At 39.9% G+C, this 23,710-nt stretch overlaps 1 protein-coding gene across 1 annotated transcript in view; it reads left to right on the top strand.

Moving 5' to 3' along the window:
- The window catches only part of ITPRID1 (ITPR interacting domain containing 1), a 109,803-nt gene that overhangs the window by 19,448 nt on the left and 66,645 nt on the right, over positions 1 to 23,710 (top strand). The window contains exons 5-8 of the mRNA XM_017876426.1: positions 13,775 to 13,826; positions 16,116 to 16,202; positions 18,537 to 18,739; positions 21,853 to 22,424. Of these exons, the coding sequence (XP_017731915.1) occupies positions 13,775 to 13,826; positions 16,116 to 16,202; positions 18,537 to 18,739; positions 21,853 to 22,424 (914 nt within the window). The remainder of the gene's footprint in view (positions 1 to 13,774; positions 13,827 to 16,115; positions 16,203 to 18,536; positions 18,740 to 21,852; positions 22,425 to 23,710) is intronic.

Here is a 23,710-nt window from a genome sequence, read left to right as displayed (position 1 = left end):
GGCCGGATCTCAGCTCACTGCAAGCTCCGCCTCCCGGGTTTACGCCATTCTCCCACCTCAGCCTCCCGAGTAGCTGGGGCTACAGACGCCCGCCACCTCGCCCGGCTAGTTTTTTGTATTTTTTTTTTTAGTAGAGACGGGGTTTCACCGTGTTAGCCAGGATGGTCTCGATCTCCTGACCTCGTGATCCGCCCGTCTCGGCCTCCCAAAGTGCTGGGATTACAGGCTTGAGCCACCGCGCCCGGCCAGCAAGCTTTTTAATAATAATGGAATAGCTTCTTACACGTTTAATTGAGCCTTTGCTTGTACAAGGCCCTTTCTCGTCGATCATATTTTAAACTCCACCGCCCGTGTGGTAGCATGGTTGGTTTTGTCTTTTTGTTTTTTGCAGATGAGGATTTTGGGGTACAGAGTGGTCAAGTGCCATGATTGTTGGTCACAGCTGGTTAGAGGCAGGTGGAGGAATGGAGGCCCAGCCTTCTATTAATATCAGCCCCGCTGCGTGCTGACTTCAGCCATGATGAGAGAGCTGCACTGAGCTTGGGGGAGCTGAGAGACACACTGAGAAGGGTGGATGCTAGAACAGTTCCAGAAACTGGGGACCTGAAGGTCATGGCAAAGGTGAAAAGGAGAAAAACTGTGGAGATGAAAAGGACCCAAAGAGAAGGAAGAAACGAAGTCACTGTCGGAGGGAAAATCCTGTCAAAACTCCTAAAATACTGATAAGATATAGAGTGGCACATGAATTTCCTAGGGCAGCAGTAACAAATTATCACAAACATGTTGCTTTTAAGCACCACGTTCTGTTGTTTTAACAACAGAAATGTATTCTCTCACAGTTATGGAGTCTGGAAGCCCAAAATCAAGGTGTCACCAAGACTGATCTCCCTCTGAAAGTTCTAGGGAAGAATCCCTCCTGGTTTCTTTCTAGTTTCTGGTAGCCTCTGGCAATCCTCAGTGTCTATTGGCTTGCAGCTACATAACTCCTTTCTATGACTTCGTCTCTACATGGCCTCTTCTCCTTGTGTGTCTTTTCCTCTTCTTATAAGGACATCAGTCATTGGATTAAGGATCCAGTGTAATCCAGTATGATCTCATCTTAACTAATTAACTATCCACAAAGACCCTATTTCCAAATAACAGCACATTTTGAGGTTCTAGGTGGACATGAAATTCCAGGGGACTCTAGTCAACTAACTAGAATTCATTCTAAGGCTGGTTTCCTTATTAATCACTTATGAGGCTTTGTACACTAAGGTAGCAGCAAGATCTAAGTGTCTTCATCTTACAGGTGACCCAATGCCTCCCGTAGAAAGCATTCTAGTGAGTCTTCAGCCCTTGGCCTGGGCCCAAATAACATAGATAGTTGGGATAAGGCTTTAGTGGTCCTGTTCCTAGTTTCCTCCTGGGTTCTATGATGGCCAACATGGGGCTTGGCCTTTTATGGTGACTCTCTGGCTGTCATGCTCATCTGCAGCTACCTAAAATCTCAAATCTCATTTTTATTAAGCGGGAATCTGGTTGGCCCATTTTGTATCTTGTTTGCCACCATTAAGCCAGGTAAAGCCCTTGGCACTTCGGCCTCTTAATCAGTAGACCTGGGAGGGGGAGAAAATTAATGCATATTGAAGATGCACATGCTAGATACTATACATATATTATCTTGCTTACCAGACCACCTTTGAGGTGAATATTACATGGAGGAAAATGAGGCTCAGAAAAGTAAAGTAACTTAACAAAAGCCATCCAGTTAGTAGGTATGGGAGTTGAGATTTCAACTTAGATCTCTCTGTCTGTACAGTCATGCTTTGCCTCTAGAAGACTAATGACATTTACTACACATGTTATGCATGGAAACACCTGGGAGGAAAGCCCTGTGCTGTGGTTTCAGTGTCCCCTCCAAAACTCATGTTGAAACTTAATCACCATTGTGACAGTATTGAAAAGTGAGACTTTTGATAGGTAATTAGGTTGTGAGGACTCTGCCTTTATGAATGGGTTAATGCCTTTATCCTGGAGTGAGTTATTTATCACAGTATTGGGTTAATTATCATGGGAGTGGGCTCCTGATAAAAGGATGGGTTTGGTCCCCATTTTCTCTGTCTTGTGTTCTTGCTTATCCTCTGCCTTCCACCATGGAATTACACAGCAAGAAGGCCCTCACCAGATGCAGCCACTTGATCTTGGACTTCCTAGCCTCCACAGCTGTGAGTCAGATAAACTTCTTTTCTTTATGAATTACTCAGTCTGCGCCATTGTGTTATAGCAGCAGAAAATAGACTAAGACACCCTGTATACACATCCCTGTTGGAAAAGTCAAAGCATGGGCAATGTGGGTGAGTCACTGGCATTTCTCCCTCCAGGCCTTCTGATTCTTATGCGTCAGCCCTTTGGGGCCACAACACAGTCCTCTGGAGTTCAATTGTTTTGATGTGGTACAATACCAACTTTTTTTTTTTTATGTCAGTCAAGTGTCTATATTCATAGCTTTAAAAAGATACATAAAGTTGGTCAAAGGGTATAAACTTGCAGTTATAAGATGACTAGGTTCTAGAGACCTTAAGTACAGCATGGTGACTACATTAGAATAATGTAGTTTATACTTAAAATTGTCTGAAAGAGTAGATCTTGGGTATATTCTCACCTCAAAAGGAGGTATTTTTCACCCCCAGTAAAAGATAGAGATGATTTGAATTCAAGTCTGTCTGATTTAAAAGTTCCTGCTCTTTTAACCAGAAACTAGCATACCTCCAATGACTGTACACTGGTGTAAATCAACTGTCATTAAGTTTATCTCTAACTTTTCCTTACTTCTGTGAGCCAATTTTGGGTGGCAGAAAAGAATGCTCTCTAAATTTAAGGTTTTAATGCCACTAAAATATAGAGGCACATAGAGTAGATTTTAATTCAAAGAAAAATTACTACTAAGAAACAGTTCTAATAGTAACAAAGAAGTATAAAGCTATGCTGAAATTAACCTATAAATAACTCCTATAACTAAAATTTGCCTCAATTTTCACGAGTCCTTAGATACAAATTTGGTTACAATAACATTGGTACCTAAAATTTGCTGGATTATTGCCCCCTTCTTGGTGACACAAGGTCTATCTGCAAAATATCTCCCCTTAAGTATTTCTGGGAGTTATTAGCTATCTCAAATATTTTCCAAAATGAGCTCCCTTCCACTGCCCCTGCTACTACTCCAATAGAATCCTCTTGGTATCACCACATAGATAAGTCATTTCAATACTTTCTGAGCATCATGTTCTTCTTCTACTCCTCTGGGAACCACCATCATTGCCTTTGAGCTTTTATGGTGCTCTATTTATTGCAGAATTTGTATGGAAACACTCATATTCCATGGCCAGACAGTTGCCCACGCCTGTAATCCCAGCACTTTGGGAAGTCGAGGTCGGCAGATCACTTGAGGCTAGGAGTTCACAACCAGCCTGGCCAACATGGCAAAAACCTGTCTCTACTAAAAATACAAAAAAAAAAAAATTAGCCTGGTATGGTGGTGCACACCTGTAGTCCCAGCTACTCAGGAGGCTGAGGCAGAAGAATTGCTTGAACCCTGGAGGTAGAGGTTGCAGTGAGCGGAGATTGTGCTACTGCACTCCAACCTGGGCAACAGAGCAAGACTCTGTCTCAAAAAAAAAGAAATACTCATGTCCATTATACTACATGACTATCATCTGGAGATTTAGGCAGCATTACTAGTATTTTATGTCACATAAAACCCATGATGAAAGTAATTTTTCAACTTCTTCCTACAGGCCATATCTCTCCTTGAGCCTTAAACTTAGGCTGGAGACTGGAGACTGAAGAACAAACATGACATCAGCTCTATTTCCTTGCCCACAGGAACACAAAATTTCTGACAGAACCCCTTTTATTCCTCTCTTCCGTATTTAGCAAATATGTGTTGATTGCCTCCTATAAATGAAGCATTCAGTTAGGACTGAGAATGCTGAAGAAAATAGACACAATGGTGATAGAGGCAATATACAAATAAATACAAATATAATATGCTAGGAGGATGGATGATGAGGAAAGGCATCTCAAATAAGGTTACCTTTCAGCAGCTACCTGAAAGAAGTGAAGGAGGGGAACATTTGTTATCTGGGGATGAGCTGTTTCAGGCAAATAAGATGGCATATGCAAAGCCAGGGGGCAGGAGTATGTCCTCTGTGTTCTGGGAATAGCAAGGGTGCCTGAATGGTTTCAGTTAAGTCAGCAAAGATGAGAGTAGAGGGCTAGGGGTCAAAGAATTATCCAGAAGCCAAATCATTTAGGGCTATGTATATCCCTGTAAGTATTTTGACTCTTATTCAGTGTCACAAGGGAACCCTACAAAGTGTTACAAATACGTGGTATTATCTTGGTTCTTTTTAAAAGAACAATTTTAGCTGCTGTTCACAGAGTTGGCTATGGGAGGAGGAGGTTGGAAAGGGTTGAAGCAGGGATCCCAATTCAGAAGCTAATACAGTAATCCAGAGGAGAGAAGATAGGGCTATACCAGGCAAGTAGCAATTGTTGTAGAAATGTTGGATTCTGGTTCTGTTTGAAACGTAGATAGGGCATCATGTGCTGGTGAAATGAATGTGGGATATCAAAGAAAGAAAGAACTCAAAGATGACTGCAAAAAATGTTGCCCAAGCATCTGGAAGAATGAGTGGCAATTTATTGGGATGGGAAAAACAATAGAAGGATAGGGCTTTGCTTCGGAGATAGGAAATTCAATTTTAGGCTTGTTGTGATTCAATGCTTAATAGATATCCAAGAAGATACTATTGAGTAGGTAGTTGGAAATACAAATCTGGAGTTCAGAGGAAAGGTCCAGGAATAGATATATACATTTGGGACTAGCTGATGGGTAGATGTGTTTAGAGACAGAAGACCACACAAGTGCCTGCAGACAAAGAGGAGGCCAGGAAGATGTGAAGGACCAGCAAATGAGAAGAGATAGGTAATGAGGTAAGAAGACAACCAAAAGAGAAGAGTCTGAAAGCAAGTGAAATCAGTGTGTCACGGTAGGAGTGATCAATCCTATCAGCTATTGTTAATTGATTATGTATGAGCAGGAATGACACCGTAACCTTGAGAAGAGTTATTTCAGAGGAAAGGTGGGGAGAAGACTGTATAGCTTTCAAGTGGGAATGGTAGTAGAAGAATTAGAGACAGAAAACAGAAAACTGCTTTGAGGAGTTAAGAGGTGAAAGGGAGCAGTTAATTGAAATAACAACTGCAAGAAAAGTGAAGGCAGAGAAGATTTGCTCTTCAGGAGATGAAGCTGTTGCAGCCAGATGTGATGGGAATGATTGCTGGCTGAGATGTACTGAGGCATATAGTACCTTCCTCTGGCCTTCCTGAAGCTGTGGGCAGAGACTGGACCTGTTGTCCTGAGACTTCTCCTCTTGGGGTATTGAAATCTCTTCCAATAAAACATTGCTTACCCAAGCTCATTTGCTGATAGAAATGATTTGAGTTTCTCCCTTTAGCTATGACAGATGCCTTCCTGTGCCCCTTCTTTCTATATGAATTTCAATAACTGCAAAAGGCTGGACAACTGCCCTTGCTGCTTACATTCTGCGTCTCACTGAAGCACTTCCCAAAGGATGGACTCTCATCTTCTGCTCCGTCTTCTGGCAAACGTTAGGGCATCTTAGCTGAGTGGCCTGACAGTCTCATCTCCAGGGCGTTGCCTGTTCAGGGCACCTGGATGACTTACAGGGAAGTGCCTCATGGGCATCCTTCAACTTCTTTCTCTTTTCCCTTTCCAAGAACTACCACCTCTGTGGGCAGATTAACTCTTCTTCGTGGTCACCAACTACACAAGCAAACATATCTGCGTTTCAGTTTGGGCTGAATATGGACCCACAGACCTTCCTATAACCACAAACACAAGATAGAACATTCAGAATCTTTTTTAGGTCAATAGTGGTGTTAAAGAGCCCATGATAATGGATGTTAAGGTGCCTCTTCCCTGGCCGCAAATTCATTCTTAATCTCAGATTCCATATTAAAGCTTTGTATGAAAGGAAAGGAAAGGAAAGGAAAGGAAAGGAAGGGAAGGGAAGGGAAGGGAAGGGAAGGGAAAGGAGAAAGGAGAAAGGAGAAAGGAGAAAGAAGGAGAAAGGAGAAAGGAGAAAGGAGAAAGGAGAAAGGAGAAAGGAAAGGAAAGGAAAGGAAAGGAAGGGAAAGGAAAGGAAGAAAAAAGAAAGAAAGAAAGAAGGGAAGCCTAGAGATGGTATCTGGTTCATAGCAAACTCTTTCCCACCATCAGCAAATGAATTAAACATCAGTGCTATCTAGCTGAGATATGCATTGTCATTATAATGCCAGGATTATGATGCGAGTGAGAGTGCATTGTCATTATAATGCAAGGATAAGACACATACAATGAGTGCACATTTTAACATGTAGGTTTATATAATTAGCACTTGTTTAACAACACATCCAAGCATAACTGTGAGTGAAAAGACTAGAAGTAACTCCTACAGCAAAAAGACAGTTTCTGTCAAAGATATGCTTGGTGCCAGTTACTACTTGATAGGTGGTTAATTCGTTTGTCTATTTTATATTTAGTTATTTCTTCTCCCATTCCCAGAGAGGTCCCAGAAGAATAAACTCATTTCTTTTCAAAAGGAACTTGTTTCAGAATAGGAACTTATAAAATAAAAAAATCTAAATTTTCCGGTCTGTATTATAAGAAAATGTCAAAGTAAATCCAAATAAACGTAACAGATGTTCCCTTACTGCTTGTCAGGTGACAATATTCATAACAATGATCTGTTTTAGGTCAAGGGAACAACAATGTAAAATATATGACTCTTGCTCTCCAGAATGTCACTCAAACTGTCCAGGATCATTGTAATTCAAATGTAACCTACACCAACTTTTCTACAAGACCCTCTAGTCTTATTCTTTCTCATTATATTCCTAGTTCTTTATCTTTCTTCATCCAGTTCCTCCTGTCTTAAAGTCTTTCCTGTCGTGTTCTCCTCTCCTTCTTTTGAGACCTGACCCAGGTACCATATTCTCCATAAGACCCTTCCTGACTTCTGCACTGATATTGAATCTTTCTTCTGAAAACCACTAACATGCGTTTTGGGTTCTACCCATGTGGCTCTTGGCCAGTGCTGCCTCAAATTGTTAGGGATATCATCCATTTCACTGACAAAATTATAAACCCCACTGAGACAGAATCATCTGTAAATTACCTGATTTCCCCAAAGTTAGTTGACAAAAGGATCTCAATAAAACATAATGAAGATGTTGTCAGGCTGGGAAGTCTTCTCAAAAGAGGTGAGCCTGAAACTAGTAAATGAAAGAGGGATATGGTTTTTAAGAAACAAAGAGGCAAAGCAAGGAAAATTAATTTGCTGGAAGCAATAGAGATTTGAACAAAGGCACAGAAATGAGAAGAAAGCTAAATATGTGCAGAAAAACACATGGAAGGTGATCAGATGAAAGAAACGGTTTCATGCTAGGGAGCAATGGTAGAACTTTTTCTGTTAGATAAGATGAGGTCATATTATAAATGTTTTAAAATCCAGAAAGAGGGAATAACACTTGACGTCTTAGGGCTGAGATGACACTGGAGTGTCATCTCAGGTTCTGGTTCAAATAGAAAGGTAGTTGTACTTGTGGTCTGGGCTGAGCAGGATTTTGACACTATATCTTTGTTTACCTGAAAAGGTCATGAATAATTTGTGATAAAAATTAGTGATAACTGTCACAGGTGTGGTGTTGAGGGAGTTGAAGCAAACATGTTACGCATTTGCCAGCTCTATTATAGTGCGTTCTGAACTCACTGTAGTGAGAAGAAGAATGACAGAGGCAGTGTTTATCCTGGTAGTGGGGAGAGGGAACATGTTGGGAAGAAGTTATGATGAACTCAGGCTTGAGGTGACGAGGGTTTACAATAGGGGGCGGCAGTGGAATGGGGAGGAAGGGTCAACGATATCTGGAAATAAACAGATAAGTGGTGAAAAAGAGCAAAGTATTCCAATAGGCTTTAAGGTATTGAGCATGAGTGGCAGCAGAGTGTAAGAGACTTTCTTTTAAATAAGAATATAGATAAATAATTTGACAACTGAGACAAATGCTGCTGACTGCCTCTACTAAGTGTCCTAGTCATGCAGGAGTTAAATCTACAGAAAGCTGTAGAATGCTATTATTTTAGAGCCCTGCAAACATGTAATTTGATTAGTCTATTGGACGATATTCCAAAGAACCAAATGTCTTCCATGAATCAGTCAGAAATGCTTAGGAAAACCAAAATAAAAAATGCTTTCTAAGCCAATAAAGGTGCTAATTAGTGCCTTCTGCATATCTAACTACATCTTCTCCAGTAATACATTTTGCAGGGTTAAGTGCGGTGTCTGCTGCTTCAGATGGCAGAAGTCCACCTAACAGTGGGGAGGGTGGCTGGAGACTCAAGTATCTAAAAGGGAGTTAAAACTGACATTTTAACCTATGGAAGGAGATGTATCGAATAGAGTGGGAAAAAAAATTTTCTCACTATAATTTTCCCCAAACCAACCCATAGGAAACTTGGGGATAGTAGGACTTAGTATTTGTTTTTCTCTTTCTCCCTCCCCAAACACTCTTAGAGAGTAAAATCTGGTTTAAAAAAACCTAACAAGGGTATCCTGGAGGGGAAAGAATAGAGAAAATATCAAAACCAAGCAACTAGAGAAGCAAGTGTAGAATTGAGGAAGGCCTAGTGAGCGGTCTTCTGTTGGGCCTACAGGTACACATGTGTCTTACCTGGGGCAGTCTGAAGCCTGGTGCCTGCAGAAACCTGGGAAAATCCGGGTAACAGGAGTAATTTGTCTGTCCTGTGATGGCATTTCCTAGGCGTGAGCTTCCTGCTCTGATCAGAGGTAGCAGACTCAAATGCTTCCTGGAGCCAGACAGGTAATTGCTAATGATAGAAACAAGTGGGATAGCAACTGCAGAAAATTGGAGAGCACGTTGCCTTCAACAGATTGCTGCCCTGAAGACACCTGGGCCGGGGCTGCTGGCTCTTCCAAGTTTTAAGGAAAGTCTAGCAACCACAATCCCTGTGAAAACTGGCACATTGTGAGCCACCAGCTTGCACTTCTCCATTCAAGTTCCTGGCCCTGACAAACCCAACCGTAGGCCTCAGGAAATTTACCTTACAAATTAACAAAATGAAGAAAACCAAAACAAAACAACCACCCAACATACAATGAATAATAGTTTCGTATTGCCCTGTGCAAGGCTCCCAACTACCTGAGTCTAAATGTTGGAAAAAGCTATCCCTGTTTCCGCAATGATCAGGAAGTAAACTCACAGTAACACTGTGAAAATACCCCTTGGTCTCCCAGGACCCTGGAAGCCTGGAACGTAAAAAATGGAAATCAAAAAATAAAGCTAATCTTCAATAATTTTATACAATTTAAAAAATGAGGCTCATCTTGTGAGTTAAAAAAATCATATTCAGTTTCCCTTGCCTTGGTTTTCTCCAAAATCTAAGCTCAGCAGGAGAAAAGGCTGTATGTCTGAATGTGCTGTCTTTAGACAGACATGTGTATCATTTGAAACAAGATCAAGCAGAAAAAGTAAAGCCCAGCTGTGGTGGATCACATCTGTAATCCCAGCACTTTGGGAAGCCAAGGCGGGCAGAGAACTTGAGGTCAGGAGTTCGAGACCAGCCTGGCCAGCATAGTGAAGCCCCGTCTCTACTAAAAATACAAAAACATTAGCTAGGCCTGGTGGCACATGCTTGTACTCTCAGCTACTAGTGAGGGTGATGCAGGAGAATCGCTTGAACCTGGGAAGCGGAGGTTGCAGTGAGCTGAGATCAAGCCACTGCACTCCAGCTTGGGAGACAGAGCAAGACTCCGTCTCAAAAAAAAAAAAAGTACAGGAGTCTGCTAACTGTATTTGTACATATAGAAGGGTGAGATTCCAGTGAGGGGAGTCAGACACCCGACCTGACATCCTCTATTTATTGGTGACTGCTGGGCCCCCCACAGGATGCTAGGTGTACTGTGGAAGGCAAGAAAGCCCTTTCCTCAGCTGGTTCTAAAACTGTGTAAGGCTTTCATATGTGTCATCAGACCAGAAAACACCACACTGTGACCCAAACGGGTCCACTTTGCACGTTCCCTAGCAAACATATTACCGTTAGGGACTTTTTGTCTTGGAGAGTGCCCTTGGCTCCCTAGCAACCAGATTGCTCCTGATCAGGCGACAGGACACAGGGTGTGGTCCATGGAGTGTATCCTCTAGATCTGTGTGGGCACTAGAATCCCTTCAAGAAGTCCTGGGTGAAGGGTTCCACATTTGGATGACTGGGTTTTCTGGATGACTCGATTTTCTGCAGGGCTAGGGTTTTTGAAAACTCAGCAAGGCTGAGCTAACTCTTCTCATCAATATCTGAAAATGGATCATTTCCTCTCTGACAGTTTGTGCAATGCACTGTGGCTACAAGGCCAGATCCCTGGCCTGATGTACATGTTTATTCACACATTCTAGGAAACCTAGAGCAATAGCAGGCAAACAAAAAAGACCAAAGCAGTGGCAAGAATGTCAGTGCTGGCAGAATATGCAGCCAAATGTCCTAGAACCACAGAATGTTTTAGGTGAAAATGGGTGTTCAAAAACTCTCCAGAATTATCTAGATGAGCTAAACCAGGCACAAATGGAGGCCTTACTTTGTGAGTTACACGCAAAGCAGTAGATAGAAGTGCTGCTGGTAGGAAGGGGGCAGGAATAAATTTTTTAAAAATTGCTTGAAACAATAAATATTTTATCTTCCATTTAGGCAACTTATTTAATTCGTTGTGGCATCAAGTTATTACAATATGATCACCTAAAAATTACACCGTGCTTGCGTCTGTGACATGATTAATAAGGTAGCAAATGGGCTTTCTGTCATCTGACAGCTTCAATCAATTGGCAGTGGTTTTATGAGTTTCAGAAGCTCTGAGATGGAGTTGGGTGCAGTGAGCAAGAATGCTACAATGGATTAGCCGTGCCTGATTAGCTGAATTGGGTATTGACTTGATAGTTTTCAAACTCTGGCTCCTGGAGGTGCCTCATGGGTGAGGGAAGAGCTAAGTGGAAGAGCACTACATTCAGAACAACTCTTTTCAAGTTTATTTAAATTATTAGAATTTTGCAAAAGATTTTATATGATTGTGGAATTCCTATGATAAAACCTACTGTTTTAAAACTACGAAGGTAATGGGAAAAAAAAGACTGGTGTTCTAAGTTCATTTCTGACTTGGTGCATAAGTTTGAGTCAAATATTCTATTGTAACTTACATAAATATTTGTCACCAAATGTCACATGGAAAATTTTTGAAACATCACACTTGTTTCCTAATAATGGTCATTCACTCTGATATTCCATCCTTGATAGTGGCTCCCCAGAATGTTTTATTATGAGCATTTATATATTCTCTTTGTTTTCAACTTCTCAAGTTTATACGTACCCCAGCTTACTCTGTTTTTTGTTTTTGTTTTTTTTTCAAAAAATCCACTAATGAAATTTATTCTAAAGAAAGGATAGTAAATAACTCAATCTTATGTGATAATTCCAATCAGTTGGTAGTGGTTTTCCTGAAGAAGGGATAAGAAAGTGACAAAATTGGTAATGATGTCTGCCATGGGAGTAGCATTGGGAGTGATAGCACAGAGGCCGTATATATTCCCACTCACTATTTAAACCTTTACAATTGATTCTATTTCTCACCCTGCCTGACTCTTGTGATGAGAGAGAGTTACATTTGTTTTGTAGAGCAGAGATATTACTGTATCTATTTTCTCACTACTTCTTTAGATTGTAGTCCTGTATTCTGAGCTTAGTTAAGAATCCACTATTGCCAGGTGTGGTGGCTCAGGCCTGTAGTCTCAGCACTTTGGGAGATGGAGACAGGTGGATCACTTGAGGCCAGGAGTTCCAGACCAGCCTGGCTAACATGGTGAAACCCCGTCTCCACTAAGATACAAAAAATTAGCCAGACATGGTGGTACACGCCTGTAATCCCAGCTACTTGGGAGGCTGAAGCATGAGAATCACTTGAACCCGAGAGGCGGAGGTTGCAGTGAGCTGAAATCGCGCCGCTGCACTCCAGTCTGGGTGACAGAGCGAACTGTCTGAAAAAAAAAATTCACTATTTACTTGCAAGTCAGTAATACATCTCCAGTCTTTATCCTTCTAGACCAGTCTTCTGTTTCCATTTAACAGGGTCACTAAGCCTTTTGAAAATCTGAAAATGATGGGTATTCTTATCTCCACCCCCAAAACTTGGCATTTAGAGACAAATTCACAGATACTTGTGGTCTATTCATAGACCCTCTACTCAGACAAGAACTCTAGCCCTTTATTCTCTTCAGTATTATTTCATATGTTTAAATCATTCAGGATTGCTTTTCCAAAATTTCTCCTAATCTCTATTATCTTTCTTACGGTAAAAATCTTTATGTTCTCATAGAAATACAGCATGGCAACACTTCCCAGTTTCACACATGTCACACATTTGCACCCAGGAGAGCAACAAGTAAGCAGAAATAAGAATACTGGTGAACCTTCTGAGGAATTTGCCCATATTCTAAGCATTTTCTTCTGCAGGTGTCAGCCACATGTTATACCATGATACAGGGTCTGAATCTTGCAAAGGTGCCTGAATAAGCCTCTCTGATAACCAATATTTATTTCCTCTATTCTGTCTTCAGCACCACTATCAGGCAAATGAACATTGAGCATCATCTTTCTCACATTTACTTGTTTGCTGAAAAACCTTTTGTGGTTTTCATGTCCTGATACATACCTATAGACTCCTCTTTCTGTCTTTCAAATAAGCTATAAAATGCTCTGTTGGCAGTGTGGTGTTACAGAAACAACATCAACAAGCTAAAATAAGTTGCAGCATCCTACTAGCCATGAGAAATTTATTTAATCTCTCTCAGCCTCAGTTTTCCTCTGTGTTAAGTGGAGATCAATAATATCTATTTCAGGGATTTGTTGTGAGAATTACAAGAGATTGTGTGTGTAATATGCTTAGCACATTGCCTCACACTAAGTTAGTACTAAATAAATAGTCAATGTTATTCCTGCAATCAATAATAAAGGTAAGAATAAATTCCTAGATGCACTACTGGACTGTGTGACCAAGGGCTCATTACTAAACTTCTGTGAATCTCAGTTTCTAATCTGAAAAATGAGGATAGGTTCTAATTATAAGGCTGTTGGAAGGATTCGATGATACAAATGAAGGGAATATGCTTAATACATGCTGGGCCCTTTATGTATTATTTTTTACCTGTCCCCACACTTGCTTCACAGCTTCCTGTATCACGAGAGAGCATCCCGAAATGCCCTATGAGCTAATAAGACTACCCCTAGCACTCTGCTTTGCACTTGCTATAGACATCTTTTTTCTCTTTAAGGGCAATACCTCTTTTAAGGGCAATGCCTCTTTTCCAGCCATCAAATTCTCCCATTCTTAAAAATCCAAGACAAATACCACTTCCTCCATTAAACCTTTGCTGAATACTCCATTTAGCACTGACTTCCCTCTCCATTGAGCCAGTACATTTCTTCACGTGTTTGTCATACAATGTGGTCATTAATTTCATTCTGTCTATTCACTACAGAGATGCCTTGTATTTCATGCCTATATAACCTTGGATATGGAAATTCAATTCTACCTTGGTTTCATTTGGGGTTGAGAAAATCTTCCAGAAGATAAAGCAAAATAAAGTTCCCCTCTACTTTTTGTTGTTGTTGCAGTTTCTTTGTGTGAACAAGGGATGGTTCAAATGACTGTGAAAGACTACATGAGGTAGGTAGCAGAATCAGTGTTACTTCATGCCAATATTTTACAGCCACACCTTTGCTGAATAAAATAGAAGTAGGGAAGTTTTCTTAATATTGCCATGGCTCTTGGGATCTCGTGAAAGTTCACTGGTTTAGTCGCAGTGCCTAGAATGTTTACATCAGCTTTGAGAGAAATAGAGGTTCTTTAAAAATCATAAAATTGTGAGCAAATTAAATCAACAAATGTTGATGTAGGGGGAAATTTAATTAGGACATATGCATAAATGACATTCTACTGTACTGCAACTGTTCATAAGGGCCTGTTTATAAAAACAGTTACATTCAATATTTTCATTTTGCTGAAGTAATTGATTATTATTCTATTTACTGTACAATAATATATGCAATTTCCAGTGTTAGGTAGAAAGCAGTGAGAGTCTCTTCATTGGAGAAAACACTAAGTCTCAAGTGTGGTGCCCAGAACACCAGCATTAACATTATGGGGGAACTTCATCAAAATGCAAATTCCCAATCCCCACCTTAGACCTACTGAACCAGATCATTTGGAGGTAGGATCCAGAAATCTGTATTTGTGCATGTTCTTCAGATGACTTTTTCAGCCACACTCTTTTACAAACCACTAGAATACACTATGAGCTCTTTCAGGTTAGGAACTCTGCTTCCTGTGCTTTTGTACACCCTCGCATTTTCAGGGTAATTCCAACTAGTTGTAAACCAAATCTGCAGTACTGCATCCCCCTGCTGCTACCAATTCACACCTAAGATGCTATTTGTCAGATTTTTCTCCTTGCAGGATTGGTTGTTTTTGCTACTCATAGAATCATAGAGCTATAAGAGACCACAGAAATCTCTCAGGCAACTCTCGTTTTGTTGAAGAGGAAAATGAGAGCCAGGTTCTGTGACCAACGCATGCTTCTAGGCTTTATTACAACAGTGACCCTGTGTTGGTTCTCCTTGGATCCAAGGGCAGGCTGCTTCTGGGTTGCTCTGCCGCACCTTACAAAATAAGGTGTGGCCCTCAAACAAAGAAGGAAAAAGAAATTATGGCAGGCCTAATGAAAACTGAGGTGGGGCAATAAGTGAAAGGGTATCTTCTGCCTCTCCTTGAGGCTCAAGGAGCTCAACTGTCTGTTAACACCAGAGTTTTATTATCCAGAAAACACGCTTTCTCAACTTTACAGAACAGAATCAAGTAAAGGGCATTCTTTTTTTTTTTTTTTTTTTTTTTTTTTTTTTTTGAGACAGAGTCGCTCTCTGTTGCCCAGGTTAGAGTGCAGTGGTGCGATCTCGGCTCACTGCAATCTCCGCCTCCCGGGTTCAAGCAATTCCCTGCCTCAGCCTCCCGAGTAGCTGGGATTACAGGCACTCACCACCACGGCTGACTAATTTTTGTATTTTTAGTAGAGACGGGGTTTACCATCTTGGCCAGGCTGGTCTTGAACTCCTGACCTCGTGATCCACCCACCTCGGCCTCCCAAAGTGCTGGGATTACAGGCATGGCCACTGTGCCTGGCCCAGCTATTCTTAGCAAATGTAGCTAGAACAAAGTCAGCAACCCAAGTAGGATAACTTGTTCTTCTCAGAAACATTGATATCTGCGTTGTATTTTTAATAAATTCTAGATATATGCCAATTGGCTATTATATTTGGTGGGGCTAGATGTGATCCATGGTATAGCTGAGCTATGTATAGAAAACTGAACTATATTATGACAGGATTCCACTCTCTTTGGAAGCACTTTCAAATGATCTGCAAAGCAGGACTATTGGATAGTGATGTTCATTTTTTTCCATAGTAAAGGAGTTTGTTAGAAATGCATATGGATGGCTACAGGAGCACTGGAGACAGCACTTACAGAGTGTTAGCCATGCAATATGAAATCCTTCACTAGTATGAGAATTAATGTAGAGTCACTTCAGTGACGGCTGGCTGTACTTCTTTCAGCATATAATTTTAACTTCTTCCTGAAAGTTGGTGCCTAGCAAAGCTGTGTTCCTGAAAGGTTCCCCAATGATATGCCATCTGTCAAAAGTGAGACATTCTGTCACCTTCGTAATGAGCACTAGCGGGCACCTAATGCTTAAATTCTCACATCTTCTGTAATACAACACTCTTGAAAACAGAAGCAGCTCCTCCACTGCAAGCTCTCTTCTGCAAAGGTGTGGCCATTATGGGATTATTAGAGATTAAGAGGAAATGCCAATGTTTGCTCTGGAAGGAAAAGATTCACAATGACCTCCCAGGAGACTATCTAAATCAACACATCTCATTGTTGGTATTTTCCCAACTATAGATCTTTGCATCAGTTTTCAGAAACTCCCACCCTATCCAGAGGGACCAGTTTCAACTCTTGCTATTCTACTGCAAGTGTACCACAAAGGTATGTAATTTCCAGGTGCTTTTCATCCAGAGAAATCATTCTGTGCAACAATGGATTTCATGAAATTATAAATAGGCACTTGTTGAATGAATGGATGAGAGAATGAATAAAAGATTTTCAAACCCCATCTTGCAATAACAATATAAAAGACTTAGTAAAATTGGAAACAGACTAAATATCTCTCAGTGGGGAAATGGACAAATAAATGATTGGTCAGTTCATTTTACAAAATTCCATATAGTAATAAAAAGAATAGGTAGACATACACATACTGGCTTAGAAAGATCTATATGCCATATTTTTTAAGATTAAAAAAAGCAAGATATAGGAAGGTACATACAGTATGTTACAATACATAAAGCAAACAAGTGAAAACCGTAAAACATGTATGTAACTGCATAGGAAAATGTCTGGAACGATACACATGGGTTTAACTGGAAGAGGGTCAGGACTGGTGGTGGTAATAGCTGAGGGGAGTGAGAGCATTATGTGTACTATTAAAAATTTTTTAACAAAGTCAGTATATCGAATTTCTTCCACCATTAAATGTTACTTAAAAAGTTAATGATTTTTCATGATGATATGAAAATATGTTTAACGACCAATTGATACTTATATTCTTGGTTAAGAGACTGAAGTCTTTGGAAAGCAGGAACTATGTTCATTTTTGTGCCGTGTGTACCTAGCACAGAACCTAGAACATGACAGATATTCAATAAATATATGTATAAATGGGTAGGATAAACATTTGTACAGTGAAGTCAATATGATAACAGATTAAATCTTTCTTGCAGCTTTAGATTTCTCACCAGAACTTTTTTCTTTCTTGAACCTCTTTTATATTCAGGTGTCTGTGTCAGTGTAATCAAGTGATTGGCATTCCTGATTCCCCTGTTAATCCCATGATTAAGATATCCAAATGGAGCCATCTCCACTTCACATTATAAGTTTCAGTGATCAATTGCACTGCATGGTGACCACAGTTAATATTAACTTATTGTGTATTTCAAAAATGCTAAAAGAATATTACTTCAGATGTGCTCACCACAAGTGAGGTAGTGAGTGTTTTAATTGGCTTGACTGACTATTTCTACAACATATACGTGGATCGAAATATCACACTGTACTCCATAAATGCACACAATTATTACTTATCAATTAAAAATAAATAAGTTAGTTTTTTAAAAAAGAGACACAAAATAAAGAGGAAAAGAAAGTGTGAACATGATGCTGGTTGTATCTGGTAAGTGGGTATCCCCAGTGAGATAGTTACCTGTTGTTGAATGTGTAAATGGCTAAGTAAATGAATTGTAGTTAATCCGATTTCAATTATGAAGTCACTGAAGTACAATTATCTAAACTCTCCCAAATAGGCTCATTGGTGTTGCATGTAAAGAAAAGGCAAACAAAAACTTCAACAAAAGAGCTGAGCAAACCTGGTAAAATCTTGTCAAAAGGTCTGATTCCCATGGAATCCATGAAAGACTCCCGTAGTCTCCTGGGTTAGCTTAGTAACTTAGGCGAAGTTCAGACGTGAACTGGCTTACATAATATAATCATTTATATTTATAAATAGAACAATTAAATATAGAATTGTAATATGTATATAATTATAATAAAATTGAATAATTTAGATATTTATACATATAAATCAAATTAAATATATAATTTTGGTAAAAATTTTAAATATAATTTTCAGCTAATTGATGTTTACCATTTAAAGTGCCAAAGTGGACTAGATCAAGTTGATAAAAGCATTTTTTGTTTCTTAGCCAAGTACAAAAATCATATAGAACACATTTTAATTCTACCTAGGGACTTATAATCATCATTTGTAAACATCAGTTCTTGTAGTCTGCATTTAGTGATATCCTGGACAGATCTGTGTTGCTCAGGATGCTGCAGACTGTTGCTCTTTTAAAATAGCCTTCTTTGAGTCTACTGTTTACAGTTTTTCTTTTGTTGTTTTTTTTCTTTTGTTTTGTTTTCTATTTCATTTCTTGCCTTCAGTGACCACTCCTTTGTGGTTGTCAGTGCACTGCCTCTGGCTGGCGTCTGTCCTGCAGTCTCCCTGCCCTATCTAATTTCCCATGTGCCTGTTGTGGAATGGGAAGCCAGTTAAGTAAACTCACAGTGTTGGATGTAAAGTACAGGCAAGTGATCCCTGAGTGGGGGTGCAGTCAGTCCTTTAAGCATATAGGAACGAATGTACCATTTGTCTATTTAGGATCCTCTTTCACACAACATCTGGGAGATTGGGTGGGTGAGGTGACCAGAAAAAAATGGTGTGGGGTTAACTGGTTTTTGATAAAGATATTCATATTTTTACCACAGCATTCCTGAATGGCTGGAATTTTGGGAGAAAGATCCAGTGGAGATTCTCTTGGATCTGGGGTTTGGTGCCGATGAACCAGACATCTGCACGCAAATCCCAGCCAGATTCCTTGGTTGTGGCTCAGCAGCCAGAGGGATCAATATCTGTGTTTTTCTTGAAGCTCAAAAGCAGCGAATGGACATTGAGAACCCCAACTTATACGGTAAGCGAGGAGGTCCCCGTGGCATTCACATCTCAGCACTGGCAATGAGTGGGCAGGTGGGCCACAGTGTAGGTGAGGAGATTGTGTGAAGTAGCACACAAACCCTCTATTACAGTGACTTCACACACAAAAGATGAATTTCTTGGTCGTCCAACTGTCCAGTGGGAGTTGGTGTGTATGTTCGGGAAAAAGGAGTATCTATTTGCTCCATGTTGTCTTCACTCAGGAATACGGCCTCTAATCTGGAACATCACTAGTTGCAATAATAAGGAAAGGTAGAAATGGAGAACGATACTCAGCTCTTCCTTCTTCTGGTCCTAACTTACACACAGCAGGTCTTGTTCACACTTCATTGGCCAAAATAAGTCACATGGCCACACCTAACTCCAAGTGATTGGGAATGTACAACCCTAACAATTGCCCAGAAGGAGGAAAGCTGGTAGTAATGGTGGGAAGCACTAATATGTACCATAGCCACACACCCAGGAGGCAGAGAAACTGGAATCTGGCAAGGATTACCATGAATGATTAGGTGAAACCCTAATTTCCTCATTTATGAGATTTAGAACACTATCGTTTATACCTTGAGCTGTAAGTGATAGTTATTAATCTGCCATGCCTCCTGATTTACTGTGTCTAAACCTTATAGTTAATCAGGCATGTTGCTATATTTCTTCAGCTGGTGATCAATGTAATCGTGTAATCCTTTTCTCTAGGACATTACTAAGGATGTTCTTGGGGGTGTCTGTACTGTGCTCAAACAGTTTGGGGGAAAGATGCTTTGCAACTCAATAGGTTTATTTACTGCAGGATTGATTTAATATGCTAAGATGCACTTTCAGTCTCCTAGATGGGATGCAGTGCAGCATTTCCAAACCACTTAAATACAAAAGGCCTCTTGGAGAGGCATTGAGGAAGACCTTGTCTATAGTACAGAGTTTGAGGAATTCCAGAGGAGGGAACTGACAAAATTATGATTATCAAATAAATTCTTTTAAATAAATAAATTCACTAAGAGGAAAGTCATGAGAGACAAAGTGTTTTTCTCAAGCAATGATCTGGAAGAGAGGCTTTACTTGGAGTTCTCATTTTAGCTCCTGTTTCTCCCATTTTCATGTGGGTAAAATGGTCTCAAACTTCAGGAATGATATTTTTTTTAAACGAGTATGTAAAGCTGAAGGTGTTGAAATGTAGTATTTCTTTACTTTTTAGACGCAATTGATGTTGTTCTTTGTATCTCCTCTTGCAAGCAGCACAGAGATGCAAATTCTTTGATCATTCCTTTATTTCAGCAGAACAATGTCATTTACCAATATTTGAATAGCATTTGAGCTGCTATGAAGTAAATATTTCACAAATGAAATTGACATATGAATTATAGAGAAACTAGGAGTTGGTCCCTGATTCTGTGATCTCTGGTGCACTCTTATTTCTACAACATAACCCTTGATTCAAGGAAAAAGAGAAGGTCAAATATAAAACAACCAATAATAAAGCTAGTTGGCAGATAGAATGGAAAATTGTATCTCATTCAAAGTCAACACAAACATTTAAACTTGGGAAATGAGAATCAATTAGTCCATTGTTCAATTTACCCAAAGGCAAAAATAAAAGAAAACACTTATCTGACACTTCAGACTGTTGTGTTCTCTGAATTGACTTAACCAATTAAAGTGGTAGGTTTTTGTCTTAGTCTAAATATAAAAACCTGCCATGGATGGATGTAAAGCAATCATAAAAGTTGCATTCAGTTGTACCCTCTGGATCACAAAAGAGATTTAGTTTCAACTACAGCTTCATGTGATCAGAATTATCCTAAAACATACAGAACCCCACAGTTCCTATAGGTCTTGGAAAAATATCACAGTCCTCTGGGAGAAATCTGTCACTTTTTTTGGAGTAGAAGGATGATTAGTCAATACTTCTTTTAGGTAAAAGAAACAGGTAGGCACTGGCTCATGAGAGTCAGGGACATTGCTGTGATGGTGCAAACACAACAAAAGACAACATCCTTGCCTACCTATGTGGTCCTTGACCTTCGCTGAGTTATGCAACCTCACATGCTATCACTGTGATTAAGAAGAGGCTGGGTAATAAAAACAAAATATTCCATTTGTATTACAATAGTTTTATTATCTTGAGATACCAAAAATATTTTCCATGTTTTTTTTTTTTTTTTTTTTTTTTTCGAACTGGCAATATGTTCTCACTTTAGCCCTGCTGCATTAGGTCTCTTCCACATGCTAATTAAGTCAATACTGTACTTGCATATGGCCCAAATGATAGAGGCCAGATCATCCAGAAAGGCTTAACAAGTTGATGAGCTGGTTTGTTTTGAAGGGCAAATGGGTTTTTACATTAATGACTATCTTCTCTGGAAAGACTGAGGAGAATATATTCCCTTCCTAAGTCTTGCTCATTTATAATCATTATTTTAACAACTGATACTTACATAGCATTGTGTCTTCACAGTTTTGCTTTAGTGACCATGACAGATGTGAAAAATGCATGAAAGATGAAAAGACTGGCCATTTACTATGTGCCTGGCATGGCTCTAGCAGTGTTTAGCTCTTAGTTATTTTATTCTGAGCTCAAACATGCAGTGAATGGTTGACCTGGGATTTGGATCCAGGCCTTCCAACTCTATATGCCATGATCTTTCCACATTCTCAGGTGACAGTTTGGATAGGGATGATGTAAGTGATGGTAGGAATATACATCACATAGAGTTATGGAGGAATATTCAGGTAACCTCATGTTGATAGCACTGGGTTCACTCTTTAATATATGTTAGTATACAGATTCACCACTGCCTACAGTTTTTAATACCTAATACATAAAAACTATAGGCATATATGAATCTATATAATTATGCATCTTCAACTAAATATAAAAGCTGTTCACTTTCCCCACAACACAGCAAAATCGTATTGCGTAGGGAAATCATCTCCGTAATAGTAATGGCATATACTGAGAAAAACTTCAGTTTCAAGAGCCTAATGTCCTTCCTATCTTGAAAATTTCATTTTAACTGAGTCTTCAGTTTTACTACATGAATACAGTTTCAGCAAAAAGACCCAGTCTAAAACTTTCTTGTTTCTTGTGTTGTGCAGGCCGTTTCCGACAGCTGGAAATCCTGGACCATGTGACCCATGCCTTCTCATCTTTGCTGAATGATGTCAGCATCCTGCCAAACAGAGCTGAAGAGAAAGCTGGAGGAGAGAGTGTGCAAAGAACCTCAGTGAGTGCCGCCAAAGAGCATCGAAGAAGGATGGGTAAACTCATAAGGAGAGCTTCAAAACAGAACATCAGGAGGGATTGTAACCCAGAGGCATCAGAGTCCTTCAAGATGAAAGATGAAGTTTTTATCCCCTTTACAAAACCATGGGAGTGTGGAGCAGAGCTAGCAGCAACCTCAATCAACCACAAGCAAAATCATTTGTCTCTGTCAGTAGAACATCAGTCTCTCCAAGCCTGTGATGATTTGCTACCTTATCCTCCCCGCGATCTTCTGGGCAAGCAATGGCCTTGCTCATCTATGCCAGCCAAGCAGACTGCTCCTTCCTGTGTGTCTGAGGGATCAGTCAAGGGCAAAACTCAGAAGGAGAACTTATTTCAGACTAACAAGCTCAAGTGCCTGTCTCGTCTTGTGGGTAAAGGACCAGACTCGTTTGAAATGGAAGAGGTCAGTGTTGCACCAATGTGCCCAACCTCCTAAGGGAAATAACCTTCACTATGACACCCTTGTTTTCCAGACTTCATTTCACCACTTCATCTTTTAATCCTTCGCCATTACATCTTAGTGTTCTGAGTCAGTTTAGTGATTTAAAGTCATTCTAGTTGCTTTTGTTGGAAATAAACTAGTAGGAAACCAGCCTTCGCTTGCTCCAATGTCTTTCCTTCTTCTTGCTCACAGTTGAATCCATAGGTCATTTCTGACTTTGCTTTTGCGTAATTGTTTTAGGTACCTGTATGTGTGCTTTTTATCTACTCTCTAACTTTTCATGTTTTATCTTCTTCAAGGATCAGTTCAACTACTTCTCACTCAGTGAAACTTACCTTGACTACTTCTTCTCTGTGTTCTCATGGCTTTAGCAGTGTGAGCTCATTATGTCAGAGATTGAGTGTGTGTCAGTGCTGTCTCCCCAAAAAACTCTCAGCTCCTTTAGGGCCGGGGATGTGTGTTGGAAATAATTTCCCCCACAATGTCTAACACAGGGCCTCAGACAAAGCAGTATGGACTTGGGTATGGTCTTGATTTTAGGGTGTTAGTATGATGTTTATTTGTTTGCTTTGGGATGTATTGATTTTCACATAGCTTGACCTTCATTTCACACACGTTCTTTGCTCATCCATCCCTACCTTCATTCATTTACACTAGTTTTTATCTTCACTTAGATGACATTCTCACTTGTACATCTCACAGGTGTTTGTTTGTTTTCCAAAAAATACGTATACATGTCTGCTTATCTGTCTATTCATAATGGCAGCTAGGATTGGAAGTTAACTTGTTGTTAACTCTGTTATTTAGTATAATTACAAATAAGTCATTACAAAGGAGGAATAAGGCTTTTCTCTCCTTTCATCTAAATTATCTAAAAGTAGGGCAGGATATTTACATGCCAGTTCTAAAGTGGGCTTACTTCTCCATTGAGCCCTCTATGTGCCAGGCACAGAAATGGTAACAGAATCTGCCTTGAAAAGGGAGCTACAGAGAAGTGGCAGGGATGGGCACTGAAACCGTAAGATGGTAGGCACAGAGACAGCCCTACAGATACACTTTACATCACTACACAGACATATTGTCGGGTATTCCAGAAGCAAGTAAAGGCATTCTTAGCCAGCCTGGGCCTGAGAGGATAAAGAAATTTGTAGAAAGTAAGGCTTAATCACAATTTTAAAAGAAGAATAAGATTGAGTCAGGTGAATATGCCTATTGGCATAGCTGCATCCCACAAAGATATAAAAATT

This window comes from Rhinopithecus bieti, unplaced genomic scaffold (genome assembly GCF_001698545.2).
Source record: "Rhinopithecus bieti isolate Rb0 unplaced genomic scaffold, ASM169854v2 scaffold_10015, whole genome shotgun sequence".
Classification (NCBI taxonomy): domain Eukaryota; kingdom Metazoa; phylum Chordata; class Mammalia; order Primates; family Cercopithecidae; genus Rhinopithecus; species Rhinopithecus bieti.
This window is presented reverse-complemented; position numbering and strand designations above follow the sequence as displayed.